Below are 20,588 nucleotides of genomic sequence, written 5' to 3'. Positions count from 1 at the left end.
CCAATATTTTATTTGGGTCTTTGTTGACAACCTTTTGTAGAAAGTTCTACTCTGTTACCCAGCTGACATATTATGTAGATGAGGGTTGATTTGGTTACACTTTGCTAGAACTGTCGCATACTGTACTGATGTTGAAATCCACAATATTGCCATCTAGCGGCAATTTTCTATAGCACAGCGGGCTTCCGAATTATGTAATTCCCTACTTGGTTGTGCGTGCGACTATAAATTCTCATTCGAGATGGCATGTGTATTTTTCTATTTGAAAAATATCAACTGTGTTTTCATTTGAGATTGAGTTCTTTGTCTCAGAATCTAATTACAGAAATGTATGGGATCGTATTTTGACACAGTTCTTACGCATTTCCGGTGAACTGTCAAATTTAGACCTGTCATCCACGGAGAAAGCCTGGACCAAAAGTAACAGTACGGAGTGTTAGAACCACTGACACAAGGTAAATGGTTGAAATGTTTACCTTCAGTAGTTACATAGTTACATGAAAATCAATATCTAGTAGATATTTGTTTATCATAAAATCAGGCTAGCCTGTTTTGAGTTTCATCATTTGGGAGTGGGCTGTTTTAATTGCGAACTATTCAGCCTAGCCTACTCGGTTTGTTGTTTAACTTCATATTGATGTTTAATTCAGCAACTCTGATGTTGCAACTTTTCAGTCACAGACCGAATTGCAATATGGTGTCAACAACAGTATAGCTAGGATACTGTGTAATTAGCCAGTTCCATTGTAACAATTTCAGTTATGATGTATAGCACGTCTTTAGTCAATAAAATTACCAATCTTACTCAATAACCGTGTATTTTATCATAGCTGGGCAGCTATAGGTTAACTCTTGAATTCGTTTTTGCATTCCTGTAAGTTCACTTTATAATATTCACACAGCAAGTTAGACACTGTGAAGAAAGTGACAGGTGCGCCATGGCAGCCCCTGACGTATCAAATGTCATCTGTAGCCACAACTTGTTCATAAAAATAGTCTGAGTACTATGATCAGTTTAGAGGTCTTCTCGTGTCCAAAAAGTTGGACCTGAAATGACCGAGGACAATCTGACCCGGACCTGACGACAACCAGACCTAGACCCGATTGACAAAACAAATCATGTTTATCAGCCAAGTTACTCTTCTGGTTAACAAATAGATCTTTATATGTTGGCTAAGCATTCTATAAGTCAATAAATGAACCTTTATTAGCGTAAAATAAATATGCTATAAGCTATGCAGAGCCGTGGTCGGGTCCACTCAGGTCTATCAGCTGTCATTACATAGACATGAGACCTGACCCAGACCAGAGGGAAAAGTTGAAATTTTGGACCCTGGGGTTCCCAGGTCGGGTCTCTGGAGACATGAATACCTCTCGATCAGTTAGCCAGCTCCCTGTTAGTGTGAACGGGCTACAGTTGCCAACCTACAGTTTGTGGTGGATTTATTATTTTCCTTCACTTTTCTCGCCTTGGCACAACAACTCGGAGCAGTTTACACATACCAAAGAGGTAATCCGGGGTTGGGAAAAAAGTTTGAACAAATGAGCTTCAGTATTGGAGGTTAAATAGCCATGACTAGGTCAATTGCGCTGTGTGATTTTCACTACAAAATTGTATTTTATCATGTGTGTGGAGGGTATTCTCTGTTACACTTATTTCATACTCATTCCTTTCAATCTGTTACCCAGATTTTAGCAGAGATGCATATTTAGTTTCCTAAAAAAAAGAACCACCAGAACCATCAAGACTGTGCTTAGATATGTAAAAAAAAATATGCATATGTTTTCGGCATAGAATTACGCATAATGATCATGGCTCTAGATTGCAGGAAAAAAGCTGTTTAAAACCTCTAACCATTCTGTTTCAGGTGAAGACAACAGACATGTCCTTTATATTTAACTGGATCTACAGAGGCCTCAGTGGTGTGCTGCAGTTACTAGGTACAGTTAAAATGTAAACCATTAAAACTAACTACTAGAGAAAAATGAATTACTTACTGAAGATTGAGACTTTATTTCTGAGTGTACCTGTATTTTGACACTCATGCTCTACCAATAACTGCGTTGTTTCATAATATGGTCAGATCCGGTATTCAATCCCATGTCATATTTTCATCAGCATATTTTACTACATTACATCTGGTGGTAAATAAACTGCCTCTTCTTGTCTCTCCCTCTAGGTTTATATAAGAAGTCTGGGAAGCTGGTGTTCCTTGGTTTGGACAATGCTGGGAAAACAACGCTACTGCACATGCTCAGAGATGACCGATTGGGACAGCATGTGCCAACACTACACCCCAGTAAGACATGGAGGATGTTCAGACACCTTGCTTACTTACTTATGGCTGTCTGTTGTTGTCTTAAGTGTGCTCATCGAATGACCCTTATCTGGTGGTTCCTCAACTAGTCTATTTGTCTGCCTCTGTCCAACAGCATCAGAAGAGCTGACAATTGCTGGAATGACATTCACAACATTTGATCTTGGTGGTCACACACAAGGTACACATTAGAACTCAAACTGTATGCACACTGTGCTTTCTCTAATGGTTAAGTCTTGAAACCTTCAGGTGATACTGAGACTTAAGTGGCAGTGACAGGTCAATGAACAATGAAACTGCTTTGATTTTCACTCACAGCCAGGAGAATCTGGAAGAACTACCTCCCAGCTATAAATGGTATAGTCTACATGGTGGATTCGGCAGACCATGAGAGACTACAAGAAGCCAAAATTGAACTGGATGTACGTAAGTCATCGCCCCCCCCCCCTTCCCAAAAACAACAATTCCACAAAGAATACAAATAGTAGTATTACAGTTTTTCCCAATTGTTTACACACTAAAACTGGCCCATGAGGTACAATGAACCAAACCTGTAACTCCTTTAGCAGAACTATACACCAAATCTGCAATACTACTGGCATGTTTTGCTTTACACTCAGATTGCAATTCTATAACAAACATTTGGCCAAACACAACACACAATTCTCTACCTTTGGCACAATCTTCACAAATAAAATCTCCTGTGCGCAAATGAAAAGCAACACTGTTCAACAAGCTACGGTAAATTACCAATTGATCACATTCACTCTTCACATGTGCGAACACTAAATGTTCACTTTGCAATCAGACCTTTTGGTATGGATGAAAAGGCCACAGGTGAGTACTCCTGTGTTTGGAGAATAATGGAAGCAAACTTGGCAGAGAGAGGTGGAGGTGGAGGTGGAGGTAGAGGTGGAGGTAGACTAAGAACAAAGAGAGTAATATCTGATGAAATTCTGGTGACTGTGGTGGACCATGTGGTCAACCATGGTTGAGAGGCTGGGCAGAGAGTGCAGCCCAATCTGAGCTGCTTCACCGTAGCATCCATCATCTGGATGTTTCAAAATGAGAATAGGTACAGTATGTACTGCAGACACTGGATCTACTACTTAAAAAAAAAAAATGAAAACAGACAGAGGCCCAGCCTACAATAGTCAAATGTTTATTCATGAGAGCACTCTGAAGTCCACAATACAAAGACATCCATTTTATAGCGGCGCACATACTTCCACACAAACAGTAGATATCATACGCACATACATACACACGAACAGTAGGTGAGTTGTATCCACTGTTTATCACTATCAAGTCGGCTGTTCCATTCCCCCGAGATTAGGGAAACCTTTAGAAATCCTCCCTGTCCTCCTAAGTTTTCTCAGTTCCTGCCAGGTGGGTTCAAACACAGTCTAACTGTTCTCGGTATCCCCCCCCCCCCCCCCACCCCACCCCATACAAGTTCAAATCCTGAGCTACGCCTTGCTCAGACAGTCTGGGTTTTTCCACTATACAGATACATTGTTTAACCTAATTCTGACTAAAACTACACACATCATCAGAATATAATTTTATGATTCTAATCAATTTCATACAATTATATGGTTTCAGGGTGGAATATTCTAATCATTAATTTAAACATATAAATTCCATTATCAAGAACTGAAAGACAACCACCACGTTGGTAGAACGCGTCTATTTACAGACTAAAAGGAGGCTGCCATTGTGCAAATGGTAGTTGAAAATAATGCTAAAAGACTGTGGGAAATCCAACAACAGATGATTGAAAACCCTGCATGTGTTTCATTTTGCAAGATGTCTGTGGGTTTTGGAGAAGATGGCTAACTGTTTTGTGGTTAGAGTTTTGTGTACCTGAGATTTAGTTTCAGCAAACGTGTGTTAACCATTGGGAAAAACTGTAAATAAGCAGCCTATCCTACACCCAGTAGATATTGTATGGCTAAATGCTAACCAATACACCATTGCTTTTCACTGATGAGCGGGGCATTAAACTGGCACTCTACACTCTCTTTCCAGGCGCTGTTAACAGACGACACCATCTCCAACGTGCCTGTACTTATCCTGGGGAATAAGATCGACCGTCCAGAAGCCATCAGTGAAGACGCACTCAGAGGGATGTTCGGGCTCATTGGACACACTACTGGAAAGGTAGGGAGGAGAGCAGGTCGATGTTTGTCACGATTCTTTACTTGGAGGCAGAACTGAAAGATTTCCGTTAGATGGCCCAGCTGCAAAGTCAAAATTGGCGACATAGTAAAAATTCATGAAAACAAAAATGTGCTTTCTAGTCTTAATTTAAGGTTAGGATTAGGTTTGATAACTTTGTGGCTGTGATAGCTAGTGATGACTCTGCAGAGCTGCCTCCAGATCAAGATTCATTACAATAAATGCCAACCTGCAGGAGAGGCTTACTGTTAAATGCACCCCACATGGTTTACCCTCTAAAGCAGCAGCCTCCAGAGAAACTGACATCCGATGAAACCAATTCAAGGTGGTGGCCTACAGAGTTAGGCAGAGGGGTCTAGTCTTGACAATGACTAGATTGGGATGACAAATTTATATTTAAAGTACAGTTAGCATCCACTTAATTATGGTAGTTTATTATGCTAACTCTGTAGTCTCGCATTCACTGCAACGCAAAGGAAAAGGTTGGAATGGAGGTTCATCTTTACTTGTCTCTTCTGTCTGCGTGTGTTTCTCTGTTCAGGGTAATGTGTCACTGAAGGAGCTGAACCTGAGGCCCATGGAGATCTTCATGTGCAGTGTTCTGAAGAGACAGGGATATGGAGATGGTTTCCGTTGGCTCTCACAGTACATTGACTGATCTATATATCACTCCCATCTTATTTATTTTTTGCCTGATTCACACGATAGAGCTAACCTGAACCTTACTGGGTGGGCTACATCATTTGTTTTCTAATTGTCCTTTCCAGCATGGTTCCAGTAACTATGATTGATGTGTAATGCAGGCCAGCAAGGCTCAGTAGTGTGAAAAGGAAGAGTATTTTGATTATCAACTGTTTTGTAGATCGGGAGTACAAGAGTACAGGCCTCACACATCTACCTGCTGGAAAAGCTATCAACTGCTAGCATTCTATATTTATTGTAATTTTTGCATTTGAGTGTGCCCTCAGTAAGCAAATATATTTCTAAGAAAAATGTACTTTTATTGTTAAACTTTCAGTATTTTTCGTTGTAGCCCCGGATAAGCACACCTCATTCAACTCAGAGGGCTTGATGATAAATTGACAAGTTGAATCAATTCTGGTTTGTTTGTTTGGGGCTACAATAAAAATATGTGCTGTTTGGGAAACACTGCGCTAATTGAAATATGCAGGCCTAGTGATTGTTTGATAACCCTCTAACAGTTGAACCCATTGATAATTGGTAGTCTGAGCCCTATGTAGTGAATTCAAACTTCCTTGTCTAAGCCAAGTATCAACCTGCAAACCCAAGATTTCATAGTTTACACATTTCGTAGTTTACACATTTCGTAGTTTTCAATTATATATTCTCAGTTACTTACTGGTTGTGAACATTTTGAAGGATACCTCATGTCTGTCAAACCATATTATTCTTATTAATATGATTAAGTTAGTTAGGGAATCCCCTCTATGTTCGGCAACGTTACCTCTATACTTATAGGGTAGGACATGCCATCGCTTTGAACCAGTTCGTAACCCTGGTTTATTTTTCAATCGGTGGCATTTGATTACAGAGGAGTGCTTATTGGTGTAACAGTTCCGCGTTGTCTTTTCGCCATTGCTGATGTTGCCTTCCACGTAATATAGGCCTGGGTTCAAATACTATTCGAAATATTTCAAACACTTTGTACTTCTGGGACTTTTCTGTTGGTTCTATTGCAACAGGCAAGCTCAATCAAGCACAGCTGGAGTATTTTACCAATGAGGACAAAGTTGTCAAATGAATGTTTTTGATCGATCAATTCAAGTTGAATCACTACCAACTGATGCCATGAATGTGACTATAAGTGCATTATCACTTTTTATTTATTAATGCTTGTTTGTAATACAAAGGTGCAGTATTTTGTAATACCAGGGTTTTATTACAACCACGTTGTCAGTCACAGACGATGTATGTCATTTCAACTACCAGTACGTACCTACTGTATCGATGGTTTTTGTTACTGTAAAATAAGTACTTGGTGATTATTGGCTGCTAATAGCTATAATATGAGGGTACTTGTGTGGTACTGAAGAATATAGGCTTTGTAGGAAATACACAATATATGTGAGTGCAATAGATAGAGGGTACTTTTTATCCTTTTTGTAAATAATGTGAAATTATTCTGCATGCCCTCTTATCAAAATAAATATTTTGGACAATCCATTACACAGTGATTTTAATTTTTTTGCATTTTATGTTCTACAATCCATGATCTATGACACATTTACTGTTGGTTCTCCTTGGACTACACTTTATGATATTGGAATTGCCTCAATGATGGTCTAATACTGCCCACTAAGTTATTCCTTTCCTATAGTATGAAATGTTACTGGACAAACTTTGAAATTTGTCATACAGTCAGGGACAGGACCGACACTGTTTCATAACAGGTGCACACTATACTATTTTTACTTTACTAGGCAAGTCAATTAAGAACAAATTCATATTTACAATGACGGCCTATATAGTTCTGGACGGCGCAAAGTTACACATCTTTATCATGTAGATTTGGCAAACAGTAAAGCAATTAATTTGCCAACTGGTTGTTTCCGGAGCTATTCATCTGTTGTCATACGCAGCATTATTCTGAGTTGACGCTCGTGACAGTAGACCACCAAGCGCTAGCCCATGAAACCGGAAACAGCTGGAGAAGCGAAAGCCAATCACGTAACGATTCAAGCTATCATTACACCCCCTTTTCCTTCTGGTCCAATGAGAGGAGATTCGGAAGTAGCGTGCACATCAACAAGGTCGAGATCGTAATAATATTGTTTGTTTGTGTTAAATTAGTAATCACATATATTTTGCCTGTTGGATGATAGGATATGATAGATATTTCTGGATGTCATTCTGCAACGCCATCAGCATCATAAGGTTTTTGAATATGTTGTCGTACTTTTAAACTCACTTTTTTTCCTGGTAGGTGGAAGTCGATTAGCTTCATTGGCACAAAGTTCATGTTAGCTAGTTATCCAGGGGGTGTATTTATTACGCCTATTCTTTTGCAAAACGTGTCTTAAACGGAACGACACGGGGAGAGACCTACCTGCATTTGACCAATAGAAACTCTCGTTTTACACCCCAGCTACTGACAACGAAATGGAGTCGACAGAAAAAATGTGTTGCGTGGTCACGGTGTCTGAGTATTTTTCCGATCAGAAACCTGTAAGCTGTAGTGGAGTCATCCTGAACTCACAGACTAGTCTCGTGCTCTGCAATGGTCTTATCTTTTCTCGCTTTATGAATGACAAGGACGCATTCTCTTCAGATCACCGGTTCCTGCTACCAGACAGTTTCAGTGGAAAACTCAAAATTAGCCTAAACTTCCATGAACAGCGAGATTTGGACACAAACCAATGCGCATACCAGTCATGCACCGTCGCGGAGAGCAACAGCACCTCGCGGCATCAGCACCAAGCGACAGCACAGCTGCTGATGCTCGCCAACTGTTTGGAGTTCAAGAGTGCTTTCGAGAACGTCTTCAAAGCGTCTGATAAGTGGAGTTTTTACGGTGGAGAGGAGGATGATGATGCAGAGATGGTTAGGGATTCAGAGTTTCTGAGCTGGTTTGCTGTACTCAAGGTACCAAACAGTTGGAATGTGTAACCCGCTTGTAGTCATGTGTTTTCTTTACAGTATTTTCATTCTTATTTAATGCTGATAGTATAAATCTGTATTTTGTCTTTTCATACAACAACAACAAAGGTACCAGCCTTGGCCAAAGCGTCAAACATCAACATTGGAACCATACCATGGGCGACCAGCTCCACTCTCCGGAAAGGATGCGCGGTCCTCGCCTGCGGCTCTCCCTTCGGCGCCTTCTGCCCCGATCTCTTCATGGGCACACTAAGCAAGGGTATCATCAGTAACCTGTCTGGGGAAGGTAACGCTCTCATTCTCACTGATGCCCGCTGCCTGCCCGGTACAGAGGGAGGGGGGCTTTTTGTGCCCCACGGAGACCGACCGCTCCTCGTCGGTTTGATCGTGTCCCCCTTGTGCTGGAAAGCCAGTGAGTGGATTGGGCTGACGCTTGTGTGCTCGCTCCAGATGATTCTGAGGAACATCACACAATGTGTGAATATTTGCGATTCACACCAAGAGATCCACCACATACAGGAATCCACAGACTTCTTTCTAGCCTTACAGAGTGAAACTGAAACTCAGATGTACCCCACAGTGGCCTTAGTAGACGCTGGACAATTCTGGGGCTCTGGGGTTCTGGTTAGTCCTCGGCTGGTGGTCACCTGTCGACATGTTGTCAATGGAAAACCTGTTGTCACCTTGAGATTCAACACCAATGACAGGTAAGATTCAACACCAATGACAGGGACCATGCTGCCATTTTACTCACCTGACCTATCTGCATCTCATAACATTCAGTGATTTTGAAGATTCAACACCAATAATGGTTACTATTCTGTATGCATCTCATAGGAAGTTCATTAATGCTGAAGCTCTGTGTATGCAAGTGTAGTGCAACCTCTGCCAAGAGGTCATGTCCTTCCTGGTACGGGAGATACAGGGTTGTTGGTTCAAGTTTCACTTAAGCTGGTATACAAGGGAAATCCAGGGCAAACATAAAAAAGTAACATTTATTCCATACCAGCATGAAGATGAAAGTAGTCCACACAACATTATACAGATCAACGTGAAGGGTCTGTCACTTACATTCCTTTCTTCCTCCCCATAGGTTTCATGCCGTGGTGAGTGATGTCCTGTACTCCACCAAGGCATCGTCTCCCTATGATGTAGCCGTGGTGCAGCTAAGACACCTTCCCCCGGAGGTAGTCGTGTCACGCTTGGCCACATCGTTTACACCAGGTAGGCATGATGTCACTGTCACACTAACTCCACTATGTGTACTCTTTCTTTCTTCACAAGAGGACAGCCTGTGGAGGATGGGCCTTTCCTCTGAGTCTGGTTCTTCTAAAACTGCCTGAAAGGAGGAAACCTCATCTTGCCATTGTGCTTCTGATTGGTCTACTAAGCCGGGTTACTGTAAAAACCTTGTATGTAAAAAGGGCTTTATAAACTAAATGTGATTGAGATATTGAAATGATCTCGAAGGGGATAGGGTGCCGTTTGAGATGTCTCCTCGTGTCGGTCCGTAGGTGAGGACGTGGTGGTGGTGGGTTACGGAGCTTTCGGCCAGCGTTGTGGTCCCTCCCTGACCAGTGGCATCCTGTCCAGGGCCATCGGCTGTCATAGCCAGGCTGTCATGCTGCAGACAACTGCTGCAGTGCAGGCAGGGGCCAGCGGAGGCGCTGTGGTGCGGGCAGGATCAGGAGAGCTGTTAGGTAAGCCATGGATGGAGTTAGCCAACCCTACTCTTGGAGAGCTACTGGGTTTGTAGGCTTTAGTTCCAGCCCTGCTCTAAAACACCTGATTCAGGGTCAAGGCCCTGATGAACAGCTGTGGCTGTAACAGAAGCCTGCAACTGCAGATTCTGAAAGAGTGATACTGTTTTTTTAACAGTGGGGGGCACTGGTTGACCATAGAAAATATGACAGGACAGACATTCATTGACAGTACTGTGTCGAATGCCACATTTCAGACCCTTCTCTCTCTAACCCAAACCTCATGGCTGAATGTCCTTATTGTATTCCAGGTCTGGTTTCCAGTAACACCAGAGACTTTTCTGCCAAGGTGACCTACCCTCACCTGAACTTCAGTGTCCCAATGACTGTCTTGGAACCGTTACTACGGAGATACGCCCAGAAGGGCGACATTGGTGTGTTCCGGGACTTGGATACGACCGATGAGGGAGTCAGGAGGGTGTGGAGGCTACAGACTGCTCAGAGCAAACTGTGACTAATTACACACACAGAGTACTTACAAAGACTAACTTCTGTCAGGCAATAACTTTCTCACTTTTCTATGACCTTGTTTTAAGGTGCTACTAATATCAGTTTGAAATGTGAGAATGTTTATCTACCATAATGTCATGTCTTAGAAAGGCTTGCTAACACCAGCCTAAGTCCTTGACCGTGAGTCTCAGCTCGCTGTGTAGTCACGTGGGTCTCTCCTCAATCTTACAATACCACCATGATATGGTAACATGATTACCACGACGAAGAGTGGACCAGAGCTGACTAACGTTCCATCTCTGAAGTACTGGTATTTGAAATGGGTTGATTTTAGTACATACATGATTCATTCATACTACTGTCTGAGCCACTGACACTTCCTTCTTGTGTAACAGATTGATTGTTCTCGGACAATAAAGATCTTATATGATACGATTGATAATGACCCATCTTGTTTTTTCCCCCAATGTCATACACACAGGTACTTATCTTATAAAATGAGATATAGTGAGTTCACAGCATGAGAGCACATAAAGCTTTAGATACGATCTCTACAGATTAGTACCTTTAGCGTTTTCCACAATGTTTTCATACTGTACCCATCTTGAGGATAAATTCCTACTATTACAGTAAAGCATCATAAAATTAAAACCATTGCATGGTCCCCCTTAAGTGTCAGATTTACAGCTGGTGAAGTTGCTCCCAGCCAGGCGGGATGGGAGGAGAAATCTGACATTGCACAGACTGATTGGTCCCTTTGGGTAGCTCAGAGGAAAAAGCTGTCAAGACCCCTTTTCACACATCTGTTATTCTCTCCCTTGCACTCAGAGATGAGTTTATAGATGTCAGACCCGGGTTCAAGTACCATTTGAAATAATTGCAAATACTTTGGCTGAGCTTTATTGAGCTTCCACGATGCAGTGAACCGATAGAATAGTCCATCTGGCACGCAATTCAACGTTTTTGAAAGATTTCAAATAGTATTTGAACCTGTTCTAGACGCTTTGAGGTAACATTATTAGGGCTCTAAATCCGTATTGCGGAAGTTCAGCGTGATAGCATTTTTAAGGCAATGTTCCTGCGCTAGCATAGACTGCATTCACGGTGAACGCCGCATTTTTCGGTTTACTCAGAAATGACCTTTAAATTTATATCCTGGATTCCATCATGGTAGAAATATGATTAAAAGGGATTGATTACTTTTCCATTTGAAAAATTACATTGCAAGGCTGTAGAGTTTAACAGGGTTTAGAGAGCTTTGAAGGCTCATACTAAACCTATGACAACATAAAGCGCCACGGTTGTTTGCTAGCCTCCTGTAAGCCTCAGAAGCTGCAGAAAAAGGTTAGGAGGAATGGAAGTGAACTGAACTGCTGGACACAACAGTCCAGAGTGGACAAAAGACCAAGGAGAGGATAATCGCTCGTCGACAGATTCACGTGTCAATGGCGAGAATGGGAAGTGACAACTTCGCAAGAATTTTACTTCTGGGAAACCAAGATTAAGGAGAAGACCGTATGACAGAGGAGTATGGTGGCCTGGTAGGGCCACATAGAACCAATGTATTTTATTATTAAACACAATGTTGATCCACAGATGATACAATGGACACTTGTCAATCAAGCAGTACTGTCTGCCAGTATCTCAAGGCATTAGCAATACAGGACTAATAATAATAATAGTCGCAAATCTGTCTTCAGACACACTTATTCACATTTAGGAGTGTAGAGTGAGAAACTTTATTTTACTAGACTTGATGAGACAGAGAACTACTGTCATAGATGAGCTGAAGCATACGGGATGGAATGGGGATAGTTCAATTATGCAATAGAAATACAATGAGTATAAAGTGGATTCCTCTCCTCATCTCCTCTCCTTCTGCACTAATTTGAAAGCACTGGGTTGGTGAAAACAGTAAGCAACAGCCTGAAGGAAATGGGCTTTTATCTGTCCAGTTCTTTCATATCAGTGCAGCGAAAGAAGGACATTAAGGATAGGAGCCAATGGTAGGAAGCCACTTTTGACTAATTGAGAAGCACCCAAAAGCATCTCCAGTTCCTAACATGAGCACATAACCTCCAGCTGCTTCCTGCCTTTAACTTTAAATAAACTTCTCCAGGAGAAAGTTGTCTTGCACATACAACAGAAAAAGAAACATATTCACAAGAATTTACGACACATCTCCTGACTTGTCAGACCACAGGTTCTAGTTATTGATATCCCACATTGTCACCCCTCCTCCAACCACCCACCGTTCCCACCTCCTCTCCAACCCCCCACCACCCCCCTCATCTCTAACCCCCCACCTCCTCTTCTCCAACCACCCACCACCCCCCTTCCTCTCCAACCCTCCACCTCTCCTCTTCTCCAACCCCCCACACCCCTCCTTCTCTCCAAACCCCCCACCGTCCCCACCTCTTCTCCAACCCCCCACCGTCCGTCCCATCCTCTCCAACCCCCCACCATCCACACCTCCTCTCCAACCCCCCACCCCTCCTCTTCTCTAACCCCCCACCGCACCCATCCCTCCTCTTCTCCAACCCCCCACCGCCCCCATCCCTCCTCTTCTCCAACCCCCCACCTCCTCCTCCTCTCCAACCCCCCACCCCTCCTCTTCTCCAACCCCCCACCGCACCCATCCCTCCTCTTCTCCAACCCCTCCACCTCCTCCTCTTCTCCAACCCCCCACCGACACCCCCCCTACCTCTCCAACCCCCCACCGTCCCCCTCCCTTAGATTGATTTAGTGTTGTTCTGACTGTGTTTTTTCAATTGTGTCCATCTCTTCAGGTTTTCAGGATCATTATTTGTGTGTGTGTGTGTGTGTCTAAGAGAGAAGTTGAGATGCTCCGGTAGTAATGTTGGACTAGCTAGACTTCATTGTTTTCTTCACCAAATATATCCTTCATCATCTGCCTCTCCCACCTCTCCTTCCTCCTCCTCTGCATTCTCCTCCGCTTCTTTATCTTCCTCATCCTCCCATCCGACCCCACTGCCAAAATCACCTGAATATGCCACCGCCTCATCTGGAGAAGAGTGAGAGAGAGAGAGTGAGAGAGGTGAACTAAAGGGCATGTGTTTGACTTTGTCTGTGTTTTAATGGCTGGTTCTGAACCCTGCCGCAGGAACCATTCTAATCAACAGCAGGTTCCGTCCAGCCAGACAACCATTTTATCTTGAAATACTTTTCTCTCAGCGACAAGCGGTTCTTTAGAATGCAAATGATCCCTGACTTGAATGTGGCACTGCATATACTCACTTCTTAATCCCCACTGATGCATATCAAAGTAGTGGAGGTGCATGATTTATTCATTTTCATAATTTAGCAGATTATCCAGAGCGACTTACAGGAGCAATTGAGGATAAGTGCCTTGGTCAAGGGCACATCAACCGATTTTTCAGCTAGTCGGCTTGGGGATTCAAACCAGTGACCTTTCGGCTACTGGCCCAACACTTTTAACCACTAGGCTACCTGCCGCCCCAATTAGCCATTATGTAGTACAATCATGCACAAAGTAGCGGAATATCATCTGCAGGCAGCAAGAGCGCGCAGCTCACCACTGGTTTTGGCATGGAGCAGCTCACAGAAGAACATCATCGGTAGCCGGGAAAGACGTTTCAACTTATATCTACCAGTAAATGCTAACTATACATTTTTTAATTGAACCTTTATTTAACTAGGCAAGTCAGTTAAGAACAAATTCTTATTTACAATGACGGCCTACCCCAGCCAAACCCAGACAACGCTGGGCCAATTGTGCGCCACCCTATGGGACTTCCAATCACAGCCAGTTGTGATACTGCCTGGATTTGAACCAGGGACTGTAGTGACGCCTCTTGCACTGAGATGCTGAGCCACTCGGGAGTCTCAGGCAATAATGTGTATGCAAACCAGGTATTGAAAAAGTTTGGTCCGAAGTCTTGGTTAGTAGGCTATTTGTGATATGCAATTAAGCCATCATGAGCTGTTTGCATCAGGTAAGGATGCTTCCCACCCACCGGGGAGCCAGGCCCTTCCAGGCCCACCCAATCAGATTGAGCAAAAGCAAAAAAATTATACATTATTATTACAAAACACACAGTTCCACTCACCAGATGATAATTTGAAACAACCCTTTACTGCAGTCAATTAACAAAAGTGCCCTCTTTCGCCTCATGGGTGGAATGTTATTAATATTATTTCATAATTAATAAATATATATATATATATTTTAAACAGATGAAAATCTAGTGTTTCTATGTCAAACAGTTTTGTTATATTTCAGTATTCTGTGATGTATATAAAGTGTAATATTGGGATGCAAATTAAAAATGGAATACATTGCAACTCTATATCTGACATGGTACAGGTGTCTTATTTTTTTAAAGCCCATAAACACGTGTGTGAGGTGTATACAACAAAAGATTGCTAGATAGACCGTGGGAGAACTACTGCGACCCGTTGGCTTTTGAGAAGGCAGAAGTTTCCATATGTTTTTTGTAAAAACGGTCCCACCCATTACAAGTCTAAATGTGATTGGTTTATTCCACTGTCACTCCAAAATGTTGCTCTTAAACAGTTGAATGGCAGATGCCTTCTATCTATCTGATGGCCTAACCAATGGCTGACTTAGCTAGCTAGATTTATCTCCCCAGAAAAGACCAAAGAAACATCCTGATTGGATCTTTTTTTCTTTTCAGTTTTAACCGTTTCCAACAAAAACAAAGGATTAAATCAGAACGTCATTGAAAATAATAATGTCATAAAAATGATCATTGTTATTATTATTATTTATAAATCCTTAGCTTTCTCTGAAGGCATAGATGGCCCTCATAGTTACCCACTGTGTTTGGGTTAGTAATAGTGGCTCTATTTTCCCTTAGCATGCATTTTTTCACCATTCTGAAATGTCTAAATAATCCATATGTTGTTCTGAAATATGAACACAGAAATACTGGACATGTTGAACTCTTATTATGGTGGGGATTTTACAAAATGACAACATGGTCTTCAATTGGACTCTCACTGTTCTGGTCTCGGTCTTGATTCGGTTTCAGACCCCTTGTCCCCCTCCCAGTCTTGATATTGACTTGGACTCGATTTGCTCCGGTCTTGGTCTTGAATCAGTCTCGCTTTAGGTGATCTCGAACACAACACTGCGAATTACTGTAAGTCGTTCAGGATAAGAGCGTCTGCTAAATTACTCAAATGTAAAAAAATATATATATTATGTGTTGGAGTACAGACTGTGTATGGGTATCAATACTGATTGTGTGTGGTGGTCTGTAGCCTACTAAGTATGTGAGTTGGGTTCTATACTGAGTGTGTGCCAGGGGGTTTCAGAAATTGAACCCTGATTGTCTCTTACCACAGTCGGGGTTGCCATGGATTCTGGAGCTGGCTAGTTCCCCTCCCTGTTGGTCGACACACCAGCATTCTCCCCTGGCCTGATCACACTGCAGCTTCCTGTAGTATCCATCCTCATTACAGCTAGGGATAAACAAGCCTAACACACACAAAGAGGATTTTACATATGGAGGCACACATACGTTTTTAGATAGAATACATATATCAAATAAAATGTTATTTGTCACATTTGCCGTGAAATGTTTACTTACAAGCCCTGAACCAACAATGCAGTTCAACAAATAGAGTTAAGAAAATATTTACTAAATAAACTAAAGTAACACAATAAAATAACAATAACGAGGCTATTTACAGGGGGTATCAGTACCGAGTCAATGTGCGGGGGTACAGGTTGTTGTTTGTGATGTTATGTTAAATTATCATAGCCTACTCTGTTACAGTTAAAATAATTTGTGTTTGTATTACAGACTATTAATTATCCTATGGTTTGAATAATTTAAGAAAATATTTAGTGGTTTGTATTAGAATATAGGGAAAAAAGCTAATTGTCACATGACTGTATGTAACAGGGTTGGTTATGTTTCCACTTGCCTCTAAAGAAATGTGTATTTGATGTTCAAGCATTCTTATTGGATAGTTCAATTCTGATGACAATAAGGGGTGTTGTGATTGGCCCCACTTGCAGATAGGGGGAGATTGCGAACGTCAGGTCTTCCCAGTATGAAAATGTGATGCAAGGGGTAGGTCACGTTCTGAATACTGTTTTCTATTTTCTATTTTACAATGTGTACAAGTTTGCTGTTACTATACTGATTTTATACATGTGTGGGTATATGGTACCTGTTAGGGATTGAGGGGCTTTCTGGGATGTGCTTTGGCATATGATTGCTGTAAATAATTGTGTTAGCTAGCATACACCGATGTCATGGTCACATAAGCCACGGCTAACACAGTTGTCTTCATGCTACAGATTTTGCCATTGACAGCCATCAACACTGTTAAGCCCTGCACAACTAACGTGCTGTTTCCCATTTAACAACAGGTATTTACACATGTTATATTTTGTATTGTATTTTTGTATTTTGTTCGCCCAGTATGAAAATGTGATGCAAGGGATTTTGCCATCGACAGCCATCAACACTGTTAAGCCCTGCACAACTAACGTGCTGTTTCCCATTTAACAACAGCAGAAATAAATGATGCTCAACTGGGACCACTGGCCGAAGTGATTTATTATTAGAAAACACAACGCATGGAGAGTACACTATACATCTGTTACATGTAGAAGGAACTGCAGTTTTGGATCTTGATAGTCCAACAATAGACCTGCAAATCACTGGAATGCTAATAACCCCAAGATTTTGTACAAATAGATCACCCTTTTCCTCAGCAGTCCTTCCTTTCTGAGGAGGTCCCCAAGAAGGAGCTACAATGGAACCCAAGTTTGTCCTCTGTGCTTGGAAACAAAATCCTGGTGCATTGGGGCTACGCTTACAGAAAAGAGGGAGATATGGCTAACAAATCTTTCTGGAAAGGTACAGAGTACAATTCGTACTCGTGCCGAGGTTGCATCATCCTCACTGACGGGGTTGTTGGGAGACCACAACCACATCCCGGACTGTAAGCAAATAGCAGTCCGACATGTACTGAACAACATGAAGAAGAGGAGTTTGGAGACCATGGAAAGCACACTGCACGTTTTGGAGTCTGCTACACCAGATGCTGAGTCAGATGCTGTCAGGCATTATTTGCCCTCGGAATATAACTTAAAAATCAGTATACAGAGGCACAGGCAAAAGAAGACAAGCAGACGCAGGTTCCGGCTACAGTCCTTGGGAACCATGGCATGGCAGCTGGTGGTGACTAGGTTGGACCTCCAACTCTCCCCAATCCTGTCACTCTTGAAGTGGATCCAGTCATCCCTCAGATGAGGAGCACGACGGGGGGGGGGGGGGGGGGGGGCCCGGCAACCCTCTCCAACCTGGTCATACCTGAGATCTACCATACTACGCATCGTGGAGAGCTGTTTCTTCAGCACGACAGTGGGCCAGACCCAGACAGGATTTGGATCTTCACAACCAAAGACAACTTGGAATTCCTGTGTGACTGTGAGCAATGGTTTGCCAATGGAACATTCAAGAAGGTCCCACCTCCATTCCAGCAGGTGTACACCATCCATGGGATGCTCACATATTCACGGGATATGCGTCAGGAGGCTGTGCTTGTAGCAGCCATTAGTATGCTGCCCGATAAGTCTGAGGTAGGCCTAGGGATAATCATTTACTAGCATATTAATGTTGTTTTAAAGGGATAGTTCACTCTTTAGAAGTTTAGCGTATTTTTGACTTCCCTGGGCTGTGGATATTTCCTCCCAACAGTTTTTACAATTCGTGTTAGCTAGCTATTTAAGAAGGTCCAGAATAAGAATACGAATCTAGCTAGCATTTTTGGAGAACGTAGCAATGCTAGTGGAAAACGGTAATTTCAGTGAGTGATGCATTCAAAAGCATAAATTAAGTTAATTTTAAAAAATGCAATCTAACAGCCTACTATTTTCTTTTTTTGTGTGGACATACAGTTGTGCATTCCAGGCACTGAAGGAGTTGAACCCGGATCTGAATCCAGAATCCGTCATGACTGACTTCGAGCCAGCAGCTCCCGTGAAGGCCTTCAAGAAGGTGTCCCGAAGGTCTGCAACCGGGGTTGCTTCTTCCATCTGGGACCACACTTCAGACGGCAACTGTCCCGCTGTCCTGAGGTGGCATCAAAGTACCGCAGCGACCCCGACTTTGCCCTCAAGATGCTCCACAAGCTCACATTTGTCCCATCCGCGGATGTGGTGAGATGTTTAAAGGAGATGGAGGAAACTCTGGTCTTTCAGGACCCAGCGTTGTCGACATTTGTGGCTGACTTTGAGGACACATGGATTGGGCGCCCGCTGGGAAAGGGTCAAAGAAGCCGAAGAAGAGCACAAGGTTGATCAACAAGGTTGATGACAACAGCAAATGGGTGTCTAACATGTTTCTATCTTTTGATTACAGAAATGTGGAACTACCACAATACTGTCCTGAAGGACATGGGGAAGACCAATAACATCACAAAGGGATGGTTGGTGTCAGTCATTTGTGGGGCGTCTTACCGATACCACAGTGACACAAACCACAATTTACCAGTTCCTCAACGCCTTGCAACTACAACAACATAGGACGTCACTAGAGAGGGAGCAGGAACTCGCTGGTGTTCTATAGCCACAGAGGTTTCCCCGCGTGCGCAGCCGCCAGCAAGAGTTGAAGCGACTCGTGGAGGACTACCAGAATAAACCACTTTAGGAGTATCTGAGAGGCTTCGCCACCTTCAACAACACTGGAAAATGTCTGCTATGCAACACTTATGAGAACAGAGAGTACGTCTAAACTGGCACACCTCACCATAGCACTGCCCAGGTTCTTACGGCATTGTTCATTCAGGTCCTTTTTTTGTTGTTATTTGCCTTCTTTGGTGCTTATTATTTTATATCATTTTGTTGGAGAACCAGGCTATTTGTGAATTATGGTTTTGCTTCATTCATTCTTTTGAATCAAGAGACAGATATTTAAAAAGCATTTGAATTGATAATGTGTTTAGGTTATCATATATACTTAATTGGACTTACATAAGCCAGTAAGCTATACGTTCTGGCCAACCATCATACCTAATCACAGTCAGTGTAAGTGTAGTATAGCTTAAATGATACTGTATGTATGCAGCATTTGTTTTCTGCAAACAATTTCAAATGTCATAAGCCATGAATACAAAATCCATTCATTGAGAAGGTATAGGATAGAAGGGAATAACTGTGTAGACAGCACCATAGAAATAGAATAGCAATGTAATTCTAATATTCTATGGTCAGCATACTACTGCTGCACCAAGGGGCTGCTGCTGCACCAAGGGTCTGGCTAATAACTAGAGAACAAGGACACACGTGCTATGAATCTGGACTAGTTCACCATTACAAGGTTACGGAGACTTAAGCCCTGACACCTTAGAATATATCAGCATCTATCTGTAGGCTATTATAATATAAGATATGCACCACTATTTTATCGGCATCCTACTGAGGAACAGAAAAGGGATGAAATTGGGATAGAATGTCATAGGACTTCTATATCTAAGTAAATGCAGAATAAGGTGAAAAATATGTGTTAACACTTTACACTCGTACCTGTATACTGGTTGAAAATGGCAGATTAATCTCCTAAATTGGAACGTAGTGGCTGTACAGTAACATGCTATACATGACGTTAGAGCTCAGGGTCTCCGCTTCACAGCTCTGTATAGGTTTTGACTGACAGATGTTCTGAACTTGAGCACCGTGCAACAAGAAGTGTCCTCCATCCCTTCCGGTAATTGGACAACTTTTGCCAGAAAAATTAAGTCTGAGTGAGGGAAATGCTGCAAATTAAGATGACTCGATGTATTTTGAAAGATGAGATGTTGAGGATTATAATAAATACAGCTATGATGTCATACAAACACCCGTGACTCCAAATGTGTACTTCACATTCCATATCATAAAACTCATGTGATATACAGTGTCAACGTTTATGATCACTATGTTTGATGTACAGTTACTAGATGACATGGCTTCATACTCTGGGTTGTTCTCAACAGAATGAGCCTGTTTGTCTGTTGTGACGAACATTTTCCACAGACCACACATCTGAATGCTCTCATGACTCCATTCTATGTATACCAAAATTACAATCTGCTTCTCTGAATTTCCTTGTGAAAGCAATAGAACAAGCTTTCAAATCATGCCCACCTGACACAGATTGTGATTTATATTGGACTGTTTTTTGGATTGCGTAAACAACAACAGTAATTGTGTGATGGTGGGGATGCAGGGCTGTGTTCCAAATACAACAACTACAAG

General features: G+C 42.3%; 3 protein-coding genes across 4 annotated transcripts in view; 2 read left to right on the top strand and 1 right to left on the bottom strand.

Annotated features, from left to right (window-relative positions):
- The first annotated feature begins 55 nt into the window (after positions 1–55).
- On the top strand, positions 56–6,681 carry sar1ab (secretion associated, Ras related GTPase 1Ab). Its single transcript, XM_055902805.1, has 7 exons — positions 56–455; positions 1,869–1,941; positions 2,181–2,300; positions 2,434–2,499; positions 2,637–2,740; positions 4,350–4,481; positions 5,041–6,681. The coding sequence occupies exons 2-7, from the start codon at positions 1,884–1,886 to the stop codon at positions 5,155–5,157; spliced, it is 597 nt and encodes a 198-aa protein (XP_055758780.1). The 5' UTR covers positions 56–455; positions 1,869–1,883; the 3' UTR covers positions 5,158–6,681.
- Positions 6,682–7,230: 549 nt separating this feature from the next.
- tysnd1 (trypsin like peroxisomal matrix peptidase 1) lies at positions 7,231–10,762 on the top strand. The gene is made up of 5 exons (XM_055902802.1): positions 7,231–8,102; positions 8,226–8,824; positions 9,211–9,341; positions 9,632–9,817; positions 10,129–10,762. Exons 1-5 carry the CDS (start codon positions 7,620–7,622, stop codon positions 10,329–10,331), a joined length of 1,602 nt encoding a protein of 533 aa, XP_055758777.1. The 5' UTR covers positions 7,231–7,619; the 3' UTR covers positions 10,332–10,762.
- Positions 10,763–13,032: 2,270 nt separating this feature from the next.
- LOC129836512 (testican-2-like) overlaps positions 13,033–20,588 on the bottom strand; it is a 72,729-nt gene continuing 65,173 nt past the window's right edge. Inside the window, exons 9-10 of one of the 2 annotated variants that reach the window (XM_055902800.1) lie at positions 15,675–15,812; positions 13,034–13,352 (exon numbers count right to left, since the gene is read on the bottom strand). In XM_055902800.1, the coding sequence (XP_055758775.1) occupies positions 13,216–13,352; positions 15,675–15,812 (275 nt within the window). In that variant the 3' untranslated portion in view covers positions 13,034–13,215. Of the gene's footprint in view, positions 13,353–15,674; positions 15,813–20,588 lie in introns of both variants that reach the window. The other variant, XM_055902801.1, reaches the window with a different exon arrangement.

Source organism: Salvelinus fontinalis, chromosome 37 (genome assembly GCF_029448725.1).
Source record: "Salvelinus fontinalis isolate EN_2023a chromosome 37, ASM2944872v1, whole genome shotgun sequence".
Taxonomy (NCBI): Eukaryota; Metazoa; Chordata; class Actinopteri; order Salmoniformes; family Salmonidae; genus Salvelinus; species Salvelinus fontinalis.
The sequence above is the reverse complement of the archived record's forward strand: the minus strand, read 5'-3'. Positions and strand labels throughout refer to the sequence as shown.

Coding starts and splice junctions, on each gene's coding strand:
- sar1ab (XM_055902805.1), top strand. CDS start 1,884: ATGTCCTTTATATTTAACTGGATCTACAGAGGCCTCAGTGGTGTGCTG. Junction 2,741..4,349: donor AAGCCAAAATTGAACTGGAT/GTACGTAAGTCA, acceptor CTCTCTTTCCAG/GCGCTGTTAACAGACGACAC. Junction 4,482..5,040: donor TTGGACACACTACTGGAAAG/GTAGGGAGGAGA, acceptor TTCTCTGTTCAG/GGTAATGTGTCACTGAAGGA.
- tysnd1 (XM_055902802.1), top strand. CDS start 7,620: ATGGAGTCGACAGAAAAAATGTGTTGCGTGGTCACGGTGTCTGAGTAT. Junction 8,103..8,225: donor GCTGGTTTGCTGTACTCAAG/GTACCAAACAGT, acceptor ACAACAACAAAG/GTACCAGCCTTGGCCAAAGC. Junction 8,825..9,210: donor AGATTCAACACCAATGACAG/GTAAGATTCAAC, acceptor TCCTCCCCATAG/GTTTCATGCCGTGGTGAGTG.